Here is a 17,725-nt window from a genome sequence, read left to right on the forward strand (position 1 = left end):
AAACAGCAGCATGGTTAACCACGGGTGGGGGTGTGTGTGGGGAGAGTTAGGGGGGGGGGGTTGGTGGGTGGGATTAATGGTGCCGAGACGCAGACGAACGCTGAGGAAAACGTCCTCTTAGATGGGAATAACCGGTGCTGAGCTCAGGCTGTTACTGCCCTCTGCTGGTAGGATCTGGCACTGGCACAGTCGCCAACATTACGTGCCGAGCGTTCTCTTTGTCTTCGATGCAACATTAAGACGAGCTAGGGGATGATTCTGGGGCTGAGAGACGTGTTAATAGGGGGAACTAGTGATGTGTTAAAGCTGGAGCTAGAACCTGTTGGCACTATGATGGGATTAGAGGAGCTATGGGAGCGCTGGAGTGATGGGAAACGTTGGTTGTGTCTGCAGAAAACATATTTTTCGGGGTTCAACAATGCCTGTGCGTTTAGTACCACGGATGTAACACAAACCAAGACTGTGACATACATCTACCGTCTAAGTCTGATGAGGCATTCGAAGATGCAGTGGCCACTAATGTTAAATTTAAGGGGACTTTAATCTATAGAGTTTCATGTTTCAAACCTGTACACTCCTACTTCCTCTCCTATATCTGCTCTGCTATGATTCAGCAAAAAGATCATGGCGTCCCCGTCAATATAGAGCAGCCGCAATCACACTTTTGTTCACGTGACCACTGCAGTGACTTGGGCTTTCAGTCTCAGTTGTCGGCGGCAGAAAGGAAGTGATGTCATAAGGGAAGACAGAGGTGAGGAGGTGAAGCTCAGTCACTAAAGGTTGCTTGTAGTCAGAAGTCAGACAGACTGAAGGCAGGTATGATAGTTCCATTACTACCAGTCAGACCTCGTTACCTCTCTGACCAGAGGGTGAGCATCCTGGCTCCCACATCAATAAAAACTAATTTCCCAAAAGACTCGGCTAAAAGAAACAAACAAACTTCATTTGAATATAAATGAATCCTGTCTGCTCATTTATTCCTTTTTGCTCTGTTAAGCGAACAGCTGAAGCTCACTGTGTCGGTAACAGACTCAAATGCATTCGGAATAAATTAAACATCTAATAGCATCTTACAAAATGTTTGAAAAGTGTTCAGAAGAGGTCTATAATTCAAGTAAGTGTTATTTTATTGTGATCGGATACATTTATCATCATTATTATGGCCCCCCTCTGTATTAGTGAGAGCTATCTGAAGCAGAGGAAGGGTGAGGGGCAGAAGATGAAGACACACTTGTTTACATGCACATTAACACTTTGGATTCTAATTGAGTTCAAATTTTTCAGACTGATATTTGTATATTTTGCAGGTCTTTTGCTATACAAGCCAAAGCATTCTGGGTGTGAATTATAGTGTGCATGTAAACACAGTGAGGATGAATTAAGGAGAGGAGTGTGTGGCTCGTTGTGTGAGCCAGAGAGTCGGTGCCTGAGTGCTCGTATTCACCTGTCGACCTTTGGGCTGGATGGTGGACGGCAGATCCTGCGGGAGGGGAAAGCGTGGACGACAGAGAGACGCGGTTTAGTGACAGAAGAGAGGAACGACAAAACTGAATTCTGATGAGACGTCAACCAAACATGCTCTCTCCATCGTAATCCACCCTCAGGACAGAGAAAAAGAGAGACTGAACAGAGTCATTGTCATCTGTTAAAGCAGATCCAGGCTGTGGAGCAACCAAGCAAGCGCAGAGCAAAGCAAAGCAGCTGCAGCATCAGCCAACCACAGCGTCTGTCCACAGCCTCGGTGAAGAGCTGCTGGACCTGATTAGGTTGAGGTGGGAGCACTGTGTGTGTGTGTGTGTGTGTGTGTGTGTGTGTGTGTGAGTGTCATGTACTGCTTGAAACCACAGGAGGCTGAGTGTGTTGTGTCAGCGAGGAGGCACAGCACGCAGCAGGCTGTATGAGGCACACCAATTTGTGAACTGAGATATCGGACACTGGGACTCAAACAGATTGAGAGCGACGCGACACTACTGCTACCACGTCCGGATCAACACACAGATATAAGCAACCCACCATCAACGGGTCAACTGACGGAGGGGACAGCGACATGTACAAACACCGAGGGACGGACTGGAGTATAAGGCTGTGTTGGTTGCTGGTTCCCCCCGGGAGGACGGACTGTTTGGTGGGTGTTTTGCGGGGGGATGGGGGTTCCTTACCAAGATAGAACTGTTAATGCTGGAGTGGCCATTGGCAGGGGACTGCCTGGAGGTGTTGGGGGACTCTTTCTGAAATAAGACACACAGGTCAGCATCTCTCTCACACACACACACACACACACACACACACACACACACACACACACACACACACACACACACACACACACACACACACACACACACAGGCAGGGGGGAGGGGGGAGGGGGGTGACTGGTAGAGACAATAGAGTCGCAGGCCAATGCTGACGTCATGGAATGCATCAACGGGACAAGACATCCCCGTCTAGCACGACCTCATCTCACCACAGGGGGGTGGTAGACTTTCATAAAAAAACATGTCTGAGCAGCCAAACCATGAGGTCATCACTATTACTGACTTTAACAGCTCTAATGCAGAACTAAAACCTGTGCAGTGTGAGGTAGAAGAGGAAAAGAGCCGGAATTACAGTCAAATAAAGACTTTAACAGTCAGATTCTTATCAGTACTGATAGAGGACAAAGAATAAAAAGCCTACATAACATACTAATACATAGTTTACATGGAAATATGTCATACATACACGCATATCATCCACAATCAATAAAACCACGAAACCAGAAACATATTTTGTCCACAAATAACCTCAAACTTCAGTTCCGGTATCTTGGTTGTGAAATTGGTGTGCTGAATATCCGACCCAGCCACAGCAAAACACAGCAAAACACACACCATACAAACACACATACACACACACACATCACACCCACACACACCATACACACACCCACACCCACACAGACACACTCATACACACACACACACGCAGCATATTTGGGTTACAGGCACACGCTCAGTTATCTGGCAAGCAGTTAGTAACCAGTTCAGGAGCTCAAACACGGCACCGAAGAGGAGAGGAGAGGCAGAGGAGGAAGAGGAGGAAGAGGAGGAGCCGTACCTCACAAGAAGAGCCCTGCGTCCTGTAGCTTGGCACGATCTTAAATGTGATGCTGCCTCGCATCTCTCTCTGTGGAAACACACACACACACGGGCGCGCAAGGACACACACCTTCAATTTGGCATGTAACATTTTGCACTTTAACAGGCATCAACAGTTACACAGAAGCTTGAACATATTTAATCACTGGCATTTGCACACCCACCCCCTCCCCGCACACACACACGCGCACACACACATACCAGCATCTTCTGCAGCTGCTCAACAGTCTGGTTGGCCACACTGATGCCGTTGATCTCCCTGATTTCATCCCCTACATGCAGCGTTCCTACGAGGAGAGGAGACAAAACAGACAAGAGAAAGAGACAGAAAGAGGAGAAAGAGACAATGTGTGAATCGGCTCTCTCTCTTCATTACACCGTCTAAGTCGTATTTCATTCACTTCAAATGCGTTGTAAAGCAATCATCATCGAAGCGATGACGTTCCAATTACTGTTTTAATTTACAAGGGTGCCTAGCTTCATATTACAGCAGAGTACCAACTGTTACTTTGTACCACAGGAGTAAGAGAGGCAGATGTTTAAAATATGGTAAAATGGCTGCAGGCCCCGGTTGCCAGGTTGACAGATGCTCGTCAGCCTGGCTGCCTTATCTCCTCCATCGGTGAAGACGGAAACGAATGAGTAGGTGAGAGATTATGACTGACACCGTGAGTGACATTGCAAAAAACGCAGGCTGTATGCTACGGTGAGAAGATGTTCCATATACACAAAAACATAAATACAAGCAACATCTTCTAGCATTTCAGAGCTCCCTGCTGGGTGGAGAGATAGAGGGAAACAGCCCGACCCTCTACACCAGCGCCACTGGATCAACACACACTGTTTCTTCCCTTTTCCCAGATGATCGAGCGAATCCGTTTTGAGTAAATACATATAAAGCAAATCCAAAGTTCTCTTCTTCTGTGGTGCCCTGCAGCAGTAAACTCTATTATCATTATCAAAAGGCCACGGCTCATTACCCGCTTTAATGTTTGCTGCGTAGGAGCCCTTGTCCCTGTGATCAGTGTGTATTATAACATAATTGATGAATCCAAACACCTCGGCTCAAAGTTTCTCCCCCAGCTTACGCGCGCAGGGGAAAAAAACTTTCTTCTTCGCTTCCTGCAAACTGACATTGCGGTGTTAAACTGTCAGAATGTTGTAGGTCGCCGAAGTGCTAAATTGGGACGTGCTTCATACGGCGATGTAGAACGTTTGATTGACGAGCAGTGATTTCATCCATATTAGTGTCGCTCTCCGGCTGTGGCTGCTGACTCACTGGATACACGACGAAGGGCAGTAACGGACGAGTTCTAAGACAGGTTTACGAAACTTTGTACAACTAAGACATTTTCAGTTTTGGGGAGAGGTTGTGCACTGGAAAATGTGAGGCTCCCAGCCCGGTGCGGATGCTGGGTGACGCTGAGGCTATTTGCGCCAGAGATGTGTGGCAATATGGATGACATTTAGGAAACACAATGTCAGAGTAAATGTCAGCCGTGAGGAGGGAAAGTCTACCTTGTCTGTGAATCATCCCCCCGTGCATTATCCTCGCCACGATGCAGTGGTTTGAATCGTTCATCTTCAGCGTGATACCCTGCACACAAGACAACCAAGGAGTCACAATAACGTCTAACATCTAACACGCCTCATCTTGGTTTAAAACATGTCAATGTGTACCATGGGCTCGTCTGTGTTCTTCTGGAATTGGACCAGGCGGACTCTGGTGACGTTCTCCAGGTCCATGTCGCCGTTGGTGCTGTCGGGGGAGTCGCCGTTCAGGTAGGGCGAGGTGGGGGGAGGGGTCACCCGCAGAGCCTCGTCGCTGTATACCTCATGGGCCACCACGTCATGGGCTTGCAACAAGGCCTGTCGACACACACACACAAGAGAGAGAGACGTGTTGAAAGTGTGTTCATGCCTCGTACGCGGCAGCAGAGTGTTGGGGGGTTGAATTGGCTACATGTCAGGGAGTGATGTATCGCACGCTGGGAGATACGGGTGCGGACTGAATACTGACAGAATAAAGACAGGAAGTAAAACAGAAAGTCAAGCAGACACCGGGGAGTCTGAGGTTTCCTTCTTCGCGTTTGAAGCAAACCCCCCGACCGTGTTGTCAAAATGTTCCGGTCTCCATGTGTGAAACTGCCACAAATACAGCAGGTAACATCATCATTATTATCAAATGTTCCGCCTACAACTCCATCTTTTGGGATCTTGTGTATCAATCATTCGATTCCAAAAATTAGTGAAATAATGTAGGCGAGTCTACAACTGTGTTACGTATATTACCACCTTACTGAGAGCTGCAGGAGTGTTTGACAAACACTGTGCAGATGTTGCGTTATCCTGATTTACAAAGTAGAAAACTAGAAGGTTGTATACCTCCACCAAGGCTGAACAAGCTGAGACAATACTTGTTTTATTGTTTGTTTATAACGAAAACAACAATAATTATAGTAATAATAATAGGGTTTAGCTGCTAAATAGTCATTATAGTAAGAGTAGGTTTTCAAATGTATCTGGATCTCCACCAAATTGCACCAAGGCGATTAAAACAACTGACATTTGTGTATTATGTCAAAGGAAATCGACATGTTAACAATGAATAATCAGATCTGCTACTGAATCTGCACCCCTGGACTTGCTTCACCTTTCCATCAAACCATGTGAAAATCAGTGAGTAATCAAATCAAACAGCTGCCAAGAGCCAAACAACCAACAAACACGAGTAACATGAACTTAAATGTAATGCAAAGTATCAACAGTGATTTGTGTTTCCAACGCAGCTACAAATCCTACAATCCACATAAACCTGGATCCCTTGAAAGAAACAAAACATCTATGTTTTACAACCGCTACCGATTATGACTCCAAAACGCAGCGGTAAGATCCCAAACCCCCCATAAGGTCCGATAATTAGGAACAATATGAATGACTACAAGTCCTAGAGAGCTGCTGAAAACTGCTGTTTAGACTTAATCCTCCCATGGAACCACGGAGGAGCAGGAGGGGATTTCCAAAACGACTTTCACTAAATTTCCACTCTGTGGCTCTTTAAGCACTGCACCTGTCCTCACAGCTGCCTTAAGTGTGTGTCCCCCTCCGTCTGTATGAGTTACAGCGACTGGTGCTGCTGCTGCTGCTGCACAGCCTGCCGGTGCCTCACACCCACAGAGAGTTTGATCCCACAGCCACAGAAGCCTGAGTGGCACTTTAACAAACCAGCCTGAACTTCAGAAGGCGCCAATCAAACCACAACAAAGAGGGGGACCTGTCACTTACAACCCAGAGCACCACACACACACACACACACACACACACTAGACAGACATAGACATGAAAGGAATCACAACTTCCCCTGTGTGAACCGACATTACACCCTGAAGACATTCGTCATTCCGGGACACGCGGGAGGTACGAGTGTGTACACATGTGTGCGACTGTGCCCTAATGAGGACGGGGTCACAAGGTCAGCTAATCCTTCCTTGCTGTGTGGGAGTGTGTGGCGAGGCGGCAAGTGAGCGGCGAAACACGCACGCGAGACACACAAAGGCACGAAGCACCGCCAGGAAAGATAAGCGAGAGAGAGCGAAAGAGATAATAAAAGCAGAGTCAGAGAGAGAGGGAGCGAGAGGGAGAGAGAGAGAGAGGCGGATGGAGATGTTCAGATTAACCAACAGCCCACAGCCAAGTTCCCTAAACAAAGTAACTTTTCTGAAAAACCTATTCCAGCTGTATTGTGATACCTTCCAAACAACAAAGTGATAACAGTGTTGTGAGAATGGAGGAGAGCTAGCAGAGGTACTAAACACAGAGGGGTCGAGAGGATGAGTCGTTCCAAAGCAGCTGGGCTTTCTAAGGTGAGGACATTTCACTGTACAGTCACTTTTTTCTTAAACAATACAGCACCAAAAACAAGTCGCCCCCTCCTGTATCTATTATTTATGGAGTCAATCACTTCGCTTGCTGCGTTACCATAAAACCAGAACCGAAAACCAACTGTAGAACACAATCACATCAGGCTTGACTCTAGCCTTCATCATGTCTGCCTCCGACCTCACCCTGACCCTCATCCTCGCCCTCTCTGTCTGTCTCCTATCGAGTCTGCCTGTGATCAGAGAGGGGAAATCAAAAGCATTGATGTGATAGGATTAAGCGCCGTCGACTCTATCCTCAGACGAACACGAGCGGTTTCCCTCCCAGACTGATTAACGCTTTGTTGCTCTGACCCGCACGGACTGGGGTTCAAAATTAAAAATAAATATGACAAAATAGCTGAAACGAGCAGCTGTGACTGACAGAAGCGGGCTACTTCTGCAGAGTTTCGGAGAGAACGCAGCGTTTTCCTCAAGGGGAGCGTGAGAAGTTTTCCTGTGTGAAAAGAAAGCGGGAGTCGGGGTCATTCTGAGGTTGAGCCAAGAGGAAATAAGGGAGAGGAAGTCAAGAAACACGTTAAATAACGACTGAGGCAGGCTGTGTCTGTCAAACGGGGACGTCGGGATTAAGACCTAGCATCGGGACCTGAGACCTGAGTGTTTGTGAAAGCCCCCCCCTGCACCCGTCTGTGAAGTATGACGAAGACGAGGGCCGGAGTGTTGGTTGTTAGTGTGGGTTTGCGTCAACTCACCATGAAATGTGGCTGGGTCAGTATCCGTCTGAGTTCCTTTGCTTCGTGGTTTTCTGGGTAGCAGGAGATCTCTTCCAGTACCTGGAGGAGGCACAGGGAGGAAGATGATGTTTCAGAAGCTGAAGATCCAGCAGCTCCTTCACACACCAGTCACCAGTGCCCTACCTGCTCAAAGACGCACAGCGTACACACTAAACACCCAAACACACACTGGACAACCTCACAGACCCCCCTGACACCGCCTCCGACATCCCACAGCCAATGAGGGACCGACTTGGAGGTGTCACTCGTCCAGGCCCCGGGGGATCTGGTCAAGGCTTTGCCCCTCCCGCTGCCCTTTGACGTGACCTGGTTTCATGTCAACTCCAGTTATGTTGAGCCTGGCTGGTGAATGTGGCATTGAGGAGGTGAGGTACACACACAAGGACGTGTGTGTCTGTGTGTGTGACATAGTAAAGGAGTGAAACCAGCATTGTGGGGTTATGGTGCACCCTCTTTTTACAGCATAGTGGTCAATCAAAGCCCTAGTATACTTCACACCAAACACTTTCAGAGCAGACAATGATTAATGACTGATACCTGACCCTGGACTTTAGGTCAATTCATTATTTCCCATTCATTTTCCTTTGAGCAACACATCTTAAACTGCATCCGTCAAATAAACAGAGATAAATCTCCATCTTCCTTCCTTCCTTCCTTTAGGACAGGACCGTACAATCTCCATTTCTGTCTTCTTCGCTTTCTTTTAATCACTAAATAAACTAGACTCCTTCAGACTGAGCTGTCCCTGAGGAAAGATAAGGATCGGGAAAGAAATGTGGAGAAATCCTCGGTCCTCAATCAGAAATGGCGGCCCCGGGTACGTGACACATGCCAGCAGAGTGTGGATGTATCGCTCCTGCAGCCGAAGCCAGACCGCAATAAAATCATGACGTGGTGAGAAATCTAGGACCAAAACACGCAGGAGCCTATTCCCCCGTTTGATGGAGCACTAGGTTCATTGTCACAGTCTCACAGTCTTATACGCTCTAAACTTGATACAGTATCGACACAGGTAACCACCCAGCACAGTGTGACAGGGGATGGACTCCAAAGATCAGAACCTTGAAGCACAGCTGGATCTGCTGTCAGGAGCTGCGGTCATACAGGAATTCATTCATCGTTCTATCACATCCAGTTATTGTAACCAGATGATGATGAAGGCACAGTCAGATCTACATAATGGCAGTAGTCTCACACCCGACTTGTTGCCCTCATTGGTTTGATCACGTGATTGATCAAACAGTCCACTGCGACCGGTCTGTCCAATCAGAGACGGATGTCCGTTCTGATAACAGGCCTGGTGTTTGTTTCTTCTCTTATCGCTCCTGCATCAAGCCTCCTCGCTCCTCAGAGCACAAATAACGGACCTGGGACGTCCGTAAAGCTGGCGGACAGGATCCATTACCGGGATAACAGAGGAGCGGGGAAGGAATCGAATAAGAACTCAAGTACGCCAGGGCGGAGTAGAATAAAAGGTGGACCGACCTGTGAGGAGGTTCTAGAAAGCGTTCATCAACCTGTCGTATCATCCTGTGTGTGTGTTTAAAGTACACCGGAGTCTTCAGAGGAAGAGTATAGCATGTGTTCTGTGAACTCATCCAGGTATTCAGCAGGTATTCACCGTCTGTATTCGCTAATCTGTAATAATCTCATCCAGTTGTCGCACTAAAAATCTCGTTCCAATTAGCATCTCTACACCATATGTTACATTAGATGAGCTGCGTCCTCTGACAGCCGCTCGCTCTTTATTCCCACTGGCACCAGTAAAGTGTTTACCGTCACACAATGGTGCCCTTCATTAGTCTGACTTTCACTTCTCGGCAGCTCAAATAGCGAGCGGCGCCGCATTCGTCTGTCATAAGCGCTACGTTATTTTGCATTGTGAACATGGCAGCGGTAGTGTGTAGTGATGTCTCTCGGGCTTACACATTCCAGATGTTTCAAAGCTCCACTTGCTTCATCTTGGGAGGAACTCTTGAGTGGAGGAAGACACAGGGAGAAGGGTTATACAGGCTCATGACGTGTCCACATTAGAGAGGTCAAAAGGTCAGATTGACGGTGCTGGTGAGAGGACAGCACAACTCCGCCCCCCGGCCCTTTAATCAATGCCAGCTGATTTCAGGTGGAGGGGGGAGGTTGTGGAATTAGTATCTATAACCAAAGCAGATGACTTCACTCAAAAAAGATTAGTTCCAACACTAACACAACACATTCAAAAATGCCAAAAGACAAATAAGGTGTGTTAGTGCAGTCAGAAACACAGCTTTGTTGAGGTTTGAAGCGGTTTATCCCTGATATATTCGGTCATAAAAGTCAATTGGAAGCTGTGGTCTGATTGGCTTAAAGCATTTCAGTGTCAGCCAGGGAAAATTTAAGAGATAGGTGAAGCAGAGGAAGAAGGAAAAGTCCCCGACGGCACAACCATTAGAGGTGGAGGTAATTTGCGGGTGAAATTGTACTTCACAGTCCCGGGCCTGTATATTTATCAAATATCTAAGTATCGCTCCAACGACATTCATCGGAAAATATGAGGCTAAAGTACCTCCCTAAAGCACCTCACACACACACACACACACACACACACACACACACACACACACACACACACACACACACACACACACACACACACACACACACACACACACACACACACACACACACACACACACACACACACACAGATATAAATGCTGGCTGCTCTCCATTTCTTATGCCTGGATAAAATATGTATTGTGAGCTGGGATGATACTGATGAATCCTAAGGAGCCACTATGCATAGGAGTTTGTTATAGGAGTGGAAGAATGTGTGTGTGTGCATGCTTGGCTTAGTGTTTGCTTCCTGCTGGGAACTAATAGGTTAGAACAAAGTACCCCGGAAGCCGTGTAGTACTGAGCTGTGCCATGATTTTTAGCGAATGGGCACAGAAATGACAACAGATCATGTGAAGCCCTGTGGCTCAGAAAGGGTTTGGCCAATGACCAAAGGCAGGACAACAAAACAAACTAACAAATCCTGGGTGTCACACACACACACACACATCCAAAAAGAACTCCTTGAAATCATAAAGAACAACTTGGAATGAATGAGGCTCCATCATCTCATTTAATTCCACAGGTTTATTAAGTTGATTACCTGCTTTAATCCCTTTTCTTTAAGGAAGGGAGGCTTTTTACAGCTCAGGCATTTTGGGACCATTCCGACTCGGAGGCACTTTATAAATGTAGGATCTGGTCTGACTATATTAGATATAACACACACGGCTAACACACACACGGCTTCTTTTAGGGCTTAAGTGGTTTGATGTTTGGTGTAGCCAGAACAAAAACTAATAAAGAGAAAAGAAGAACGAACAACGTCTTCAACCGCAAGACGTTTACTCCCTCACACTCATGCAGACAGCGTTACGTCTGTTGTGGGGTCTATCCAGCGTTCCCGATCCATCTAGACTCATTTAAGTGGGATAATGTGAACCAGGCTCTCACTCTATGAGCAGACTTTGGCTCGTTGCACTCAGTGTACCAGAGCTTTGTTGATTAGCCAGGTCTCTTTGACATGAACCAAAGCCACATAAAGCGCAGCCCGGCTACCCTCAATGGCGTTCCCTGTCTTAACAGCTCTGGGATTTAAGACGCCAGTGCTCACCCACACCCTCACTCTTTTTAATTGCTACCTCAACAAAGCACACACGACGTAAACATGTTATACTGGCAAAACTCATTTTGCTGACCCACACAAAACACACACAATGCTCGCCATTTTTCTCTTCCTCTTTCACAGATCTTGTTTTTCAGGCCGCACTCCTGCACACCAAATGTTTGGGGGCGCAATGAAGTAAACACATAAACCCAATCGAAGAGCGAGTGTGAATTCATTAAAGCCCGCGGTCAAACCTCTGGAGACCATAATGCAACTCTGTGAAAAAGGAAACAAGTCTACACCACGCAAACAACTCGCAAACACACTGCCAGTGTGTGTGTGATATACCCAGCAGCATCTCCAGTGAGGAAGGTCAAACAGAGGAGCCAGATCTTCCCTCATTCAGCTCTCTGTAAGCACAGCAGTAAAGCTGGGGTATAGCTGCTCTGACAACAGGCCTGAGTGAAAGCGTGTGAGCTCATCTACAAATGAAACCCGGGAGGTTGTGAAAGTTTAAAGGGAATTCTACAGAGAACTCAATAACTGCAGATAAACATTGGAATGATTCAATCAACTTCCTTTATGGCTGTGGGCCAAACTGAGCAGCAGATTGACCGTTTCATCCATGTGAGAAATCTCGGGGCTCAGATTTCAGGCCTGAGGTTAACATGTTCCATCCATGTTGATACAGGTTTTCCCCCAGGTGGTCCAGTTCACATACATGTAAATGTGTTTCTTGTCTGTTGGCCCGTTTCCTCACCCTTTACCCATTGCATGCAGATGGATGGATAGAAACCAAACATTTCCAATAAAAACATGAACAGATTGGCAGTTTCTGTTATGATGGTGTACGCCAACAACACAGAGCAGATATGTGGCCATTTTGGAGCGTGAATCTTTGTTGGATATATAATTTGTTTGATTCCTAACATCAACATTTCAGAAAATATATATTTAAAAGGTATTAAACAGATAATCCATGCTGTTATTTTCTTTTAAACATTTACTGAGCTGAACTGAGCAAACAAACCCCAAACAAACCCCCTGTCTTACTCGATGCTTTTCTACAGAGTTCTACTATTTACAGAAGATTATTATTAAATTACTATTACAAATTACTCGTCACAAGGAAACTAATTCATATATAATTTCCGCAATATGAGAGGGATTGAAGTATTTCCTCCTATTTCACTGAGGCCACCATGGACAAATCGCAAGACCCTCCAGTTGTACCGGGAACACACTATGAAGAACCACTATGTTAGATGAACAAAGCAGGTGAGCAGATTGATCCACAGCGGTGAAGTTAGAGCTCAAGTGAGCAAGAGGGACTACAACAGCCTCAAGCACCGACAGAACCAGGGGTTAGGTGCTCAGAAAGAAAGGTGACATCAGCGCAGCTCATTAAGCATCATTATTACATAGCACACACATCACATGACATGGGACATGGCAAACATTATGTGACTAGGGAGGGATATTCATGCAAATATGTGTGTGAGTGTGTGTCTTATTGCGTTTTCACACCGATGTGGTTCATATGTGGGGAATTGTTACAGATTTCTCCTTTGGTTTGGCGTGAACACAATAATTGCACTAAGACATTTTGGAGGAAGTGGTCTCATCTCAGCTTCCTGTTCTCAAGTGGTTTATGCTGACATGTTTTTGGTTTGTTTGAAACTCTAACGCCTGAAAACCAAACCAAACAAACGGAGAAGCAAGATGGGTAACAATTCAGCCACTGATTTGAATAATGGTAAATGTGTTTGAGAAGCACTTTACATTACATTACATTACGATCATTTTGGCAGACGCTTTTATCCAAAGCGACTTACATTACATTACCACCCTTCGCAGAGGGGGGAGCAATTGAGGGTTCTGTGCCTTGCTCAGGGGCACCTTGGCAGGGGCTCAAACCGGCGACCTTCCGGTTCCCAAGCGGAAGCTCTACCCACTGAGCTACTGCCTACCTTTAGTTTGAGTATTGAGGGCAGAGAGAGTGTGTGTGTGTGTGTGTGTGTGTGTGTGTGTGTGTGTGTGTGTGTGTGTGTGTGTGTGTGTGTGTGTGTGTGTGTGTGAGCTCATTCACCTCTTTGACTCTCTGGACAGCATCACTAGGAGCGTTTCTGATCTGCGGGGAGGTCTTGGTGTTGATCTTATCGTAGAGCTGAAACAGAGAAAAGCCAATTAATCAATCAAAGCAACCGTGACCAACAACACAACTGCGCTCCCCTCCAAAGAGCTGAGCCACCAACAGGTTTGTCCGATTGAAATAAGGCTGTTGTCATTGATGATGTGTCGTGACAGGCTTTACTGTTATTTACACAGATATTCTCATGTTGAATAAAGCTTTGAGTGATGAAGACTAACCAGACTATCATTACTGCACAACGGAATTTTATAAACAGCTCTTCGGTCCATCTCTCTATTTAGTTAGGGTTTGAAATGTTAACAAAAAGAAACCTCTTTATTGGTCTCAGTGAAGGACGACGGACATTTATGGAGACACAAGAGCTCCGTTTACAAAACCCCAGCTGACTAATAAACCATACTAAGTGGACAGACTTGTCTCGACTTAGTCAGAGACACATGTGGGTGTATATTAAGTGACTGAATATTTGCCCTCAAAAGCAATCCAAACAAAGACAGCAGCTGTATGCGTTATTCAAGCAGAGGATGACTTGTACTGAAAGATAACTGTATCATTTGAAGAAACTAATATCATATTTAGAGAAAGGCGGACGCACATCTAATGATCTGATCAGCAACTTACTGCTATACATCTGGTTTATTGTTTATCTAAATGACAGTTTGCGAGGAAAGACAACATGATGTGCACGGGCGCACACAGACACAGAGACAGACACAGGCAGTCACAGACAAACACAGAGTCCTTTTGTATGAAGTGTTTCAATGTAGCCCCTGAGACACAAATTCTTCCGTTTTGCCTCTTTGAGATCACCATGTGACACACACACACAACAGCAGTAACACTAACCACTACATTCGATTTGAAATGCATTTAATGTGACTGTATTCTGTGTTGCGGTAATATTACATGACATTTCTGTAACTTATATCACACTACCTCATTTGTGAATGTTGGGAGTTCATCTCAGCAAAGTGCCAACCAGTGTGGTTTCCATTACAGATGGAAAACAAGAGAGAATCACCAGCTAATGCAATGGATGACTAAATCAAGCTGTAAAACATCTGTAGGATGATGCATTTGTGCCATTGCCTGATTGTTCACTAATTTAATTCTGGATTTCCTGTAGCTCTTTTGTGTATTTATATGCCAGTCGGAGCAGTAAGGGGTGGTACGTCATGGTTCATGTCAGGGTTCTGCAGCCTGTGACACAGGGGCCACTTCAATTGCAGGTAAACAGGATAATTCAATGACATTGTTTAAAATGTTTTTGGCCGATATTTGTCCTGACTTACCAGGACTGTGTGCCTTAAAATTGAAATGTCTTCTTTTGGATTGCCAAATAGAACTGTGTTACATTAAAATGAGGGTAATGCCTTGCTAATACATTTTCTTTGGGTGCTATTTTTCCTGCATGTCTCCACCACATTCTCTGAGCTGCTAGTTTAATGTCATAGGAAAACTCTTTCAAGGGTGAGGGTGAACTTTTCACTAACTAACTAAACATACAATTTCATGCAGAGTAACTTTCCATCTTCCATTGAAATCGGCATCAATCGACATTGCACTCTGAGAGACCCATATTAATGTGACTGCAAAGCAGAGTGTCCTCGAGCATTTCCTCACCTGGCATAAACTCCTCAAGCTAAGTGTATTCAGCAAATAATAGAATCCTATTCCTTCCACTCCATGTGTGCGCCTTGAATTTTCACTTCAATCACAGTCCTGGTTTTCCTTTTTTTCCTGGTTTGGTCTTGTTTTGTTTTGTTTTGTAAACTAACTGTGAAGAAGCCAGGATTGTGTATCACACAATGCTAACCTATGAGCCATTAAAGATAATGCGTAAAAGTTTGACAGGCACTCAGGAAGGCCCACTCATATGATGCAATTATGTCATTATGCCATCCTGCACCACGAGGAGCATAAGCAGCTAGTCTGAGCCAAACTGCATGATATCTTAATATTCTGTTACAGACAACATAAACACAGGCAAGCTTTGGTTATTAGCCTGTCTCTTTTAACTAGGAAGTCCATGGAGCTTCGTAAAACAAGCACAGGAGAACAAAAACTAACGCACTTGACTAAAGCACCTCATTATACATGTCAAATCCTAAAAATGCACACAGGGGTTTATCTGACTGACTTCAAATTAGCTTGGGGCATCTCCTGACAAAACATTCTCCCTCTAAACATATCGGAGAGAAAAACACAAAGTAAACACACTTACCCAAGAGACGATAAGAGGTTTGTTTGAAAAATCAGCGATCAAAGTCTATCATCTCTAGTTTCTTCCAGCCTGTGTGTTTGTGTGCGGTGGATGCTAATGTCAGACCCCACGCGGATGGAGGGGCGACAGCGCTGGAGGGCTGTGCTTGTTATGGATGGCACCAAGGCCCGACAATAGATGATATTGTCCTTAGCAGGCCAATGCTAGGCTGCACTCTTCTGTCTTGTGCTGTCTCCCCCCCTTCTCAGAGCAGGGCAGGGGTGTGTGACTGAGGCTGAAAGGGAGACATCTGCAGCCCCAGGCTCCCACTGATACTACTGCACACAGACTTGGCAAATGCACTCCTCCCGGTCCCCTGCAACACACTCCCAACCTATTCTGCCCCCCAGCACCTGGAACACACACAACTAAAGGCACGCTGACCTTTTTTCAGCAACCCCCTCGCCTCACTTGACTGTAATCAAAGTCCCTCTCGCTCTCATTAGTTTTAATTCCAGCCTGCTAACCCCAATTTGCTTCTCGGTGTCTAGAAAGCACTCGGAAAATCCTCCTCTAAATTACTCATTTTAATAACGGAAAATGTTGCAAAATTTGAAGGATCACCGTCTACATCAAAATAAACACAGATAGACACTCATGGGTTACAGGTATTATAGGTCAATAACAACTGTGGCATCATTCACAATGATGTCATCCATTCATATCCCCCAAGACTAGATTTTGAATACAGTCTGAAAAATGTTGTTCTGCCAAGCTTGGGGGAATGGTTGCAACTCGTGCACACACAGTCGCACACATGCAAGCTCTCCAATTATAGTAGCGCAAGATAAGAGAAGTTCCATTAGTACCTAAAGATCTGTTGACAAACCTGGTGATGTGCAGTGTTTATGTACTAGCTGGCTGCTATCATGATTATGAGTTTGACTATCAGCACCGACTTTACTGATTTGCCATTTCAGACAGATACTGCCTCTTCTCAGAGTGCTGTGGTCTCATATGTAATTACTGTATCTTATCATCTCTGGTGCTTCACAGGCACATTACCTCTCACCTCTACTTCCTCTCCATGGCCACAGTCTTATCACATCTACTTACATTTTACTTCAACAACTTCAACCTTCAAGATCTAAACATGTTTTCTGGTTTGTTGATATTGTTTGACCAGTTTGAGTAGTTTGCATTCTGCTGCTGATATTACAGAAGCTCTATGATGAATGTGGAACTTGCTGCACACACATGTGACATCAGAGCCCTAATATGGTATGAAATCGTGAGGAGTAAACAAGCCTGGTGTGAATGTAGAAAGACTGACCGTGTGCCCAAAAACGTCCCAATTCCAGCCATAAAAACAAACCGGAGAAGACGGATTTTGACAGTCTACTGATGTCCATTGAAAGTTGATTGCTGAGTTTTTAATGTTGCCTATAGGTGCAAGCACAATAACTGATACAAAGGTTGCAAAGCATGCCATAGCCTCAGTGAGAGAGAAAAGAGGGGACAACATTTTGATAATGAAATAAGGCGATCTGCTTGAACACAAAACATACTGCCTTTGTGTCTGATCTGATATCTTTCAAAGCTTTGTGTTTTCCATTTAGTGGTTTTCATGTCTGGCCAATAAATATTGTCTCAAACTGACAGAGAAACATTTATATTAAGGAGATGAAGACAGACAGAAAAAAGCGAGAGTCTGGACAAACACATTTGTTTGGGGGAATAGAAAACAGAATGATGCTTGTGAAAAAGATAAATGATGCTCTCAGAGTCTCAGACAAACTGTCAACAAGCCAACAATTACTGTCCTCGCTTCGATCTCAAATCTAGCCTCTGTGCGGCTGTGGTCGACTGGGATTGTAAGACCCAATATGGTGACGGTGTGGTGAACCAGTTGTCATGTTG

The 17,725-nt window shown here is 45.4% G+C and overlaps 1 protein-coding gene across 4 annotated transcripts in view; it reads right to left on the reverse strand.

The window, feature by feature from the left end:
• The window catches only part of caska (calcium/calmodulin-dependent serine protein kinase a), a 95,435-nt gene that overhangs the window by 8,129 nt on the left and 69,581 nt on the right, over positions 1 to 17,725 (reverse strand). The window contains exons 12-20 of one of the 4 annotated variants that reach the window (XM_076155280.1): positions 13,540 to 13,617; positions 9,737 to 9,784; positions 7,769 to 7,849; positions 4,819 to 5,007; positions 4,657 to 4,735; positions 3,340 to 3,425; positions 3,098 to 3,166; positions 2,160 to 2,228; positions 1,445 to 1,480 (exon numbers count right to left, since the gene is read on the reverse strand). In XM_076155280.1, coding sequence (XP_076011395.1) covers positions 1,445 to 1,480; positions 2,160 to 2,228; positions 3,098 to 3,166; positions 3,340 to 3,425; positions 4,657 to 4,735; positions 4,819 to 5,007; positions 7,769 to 7,849; positions 9,737 to 9,784; positions 13,540 to 13,617 — 735 coding nt within the window. The remainder of the gene's footprint in view (positions 1 to 1,444; positions 1,481 to 2,159; positions 2,229 to 3,097; positions 3,167 to 3,339; positions 3,426 to 4,656; positions 4,736 to 4,818; positions 5,008 to 7,768; positions 7,850 to 9,736; positions 9,785 to 13,539; positions 13,618 to 17,725) is intronic. The other 3 variants (XM_076155287.1, XM_076155295.1, XM_076155304.1) reach the window with 3 other exon arrangements.

The sequence above is a fragment of the Genypterus blacodes genome, unplaced genomic scaffold (assembly GCF_046128005.1).
Source record: "Genypterus blacodes isolate CSIRO-AG114 ecotype Tasmania unplaced genomic scaffold, CSIRO-AGI_Gbla_v1 ptg000008l_1, whole genome shotgun sequence".
Lineage (NCBI taxonomy): Eukaryota > Metazoa > Chordata > Actinopteri > Ophidiiformes > Ophidiidae > Genypterus > Genypterus blacodes.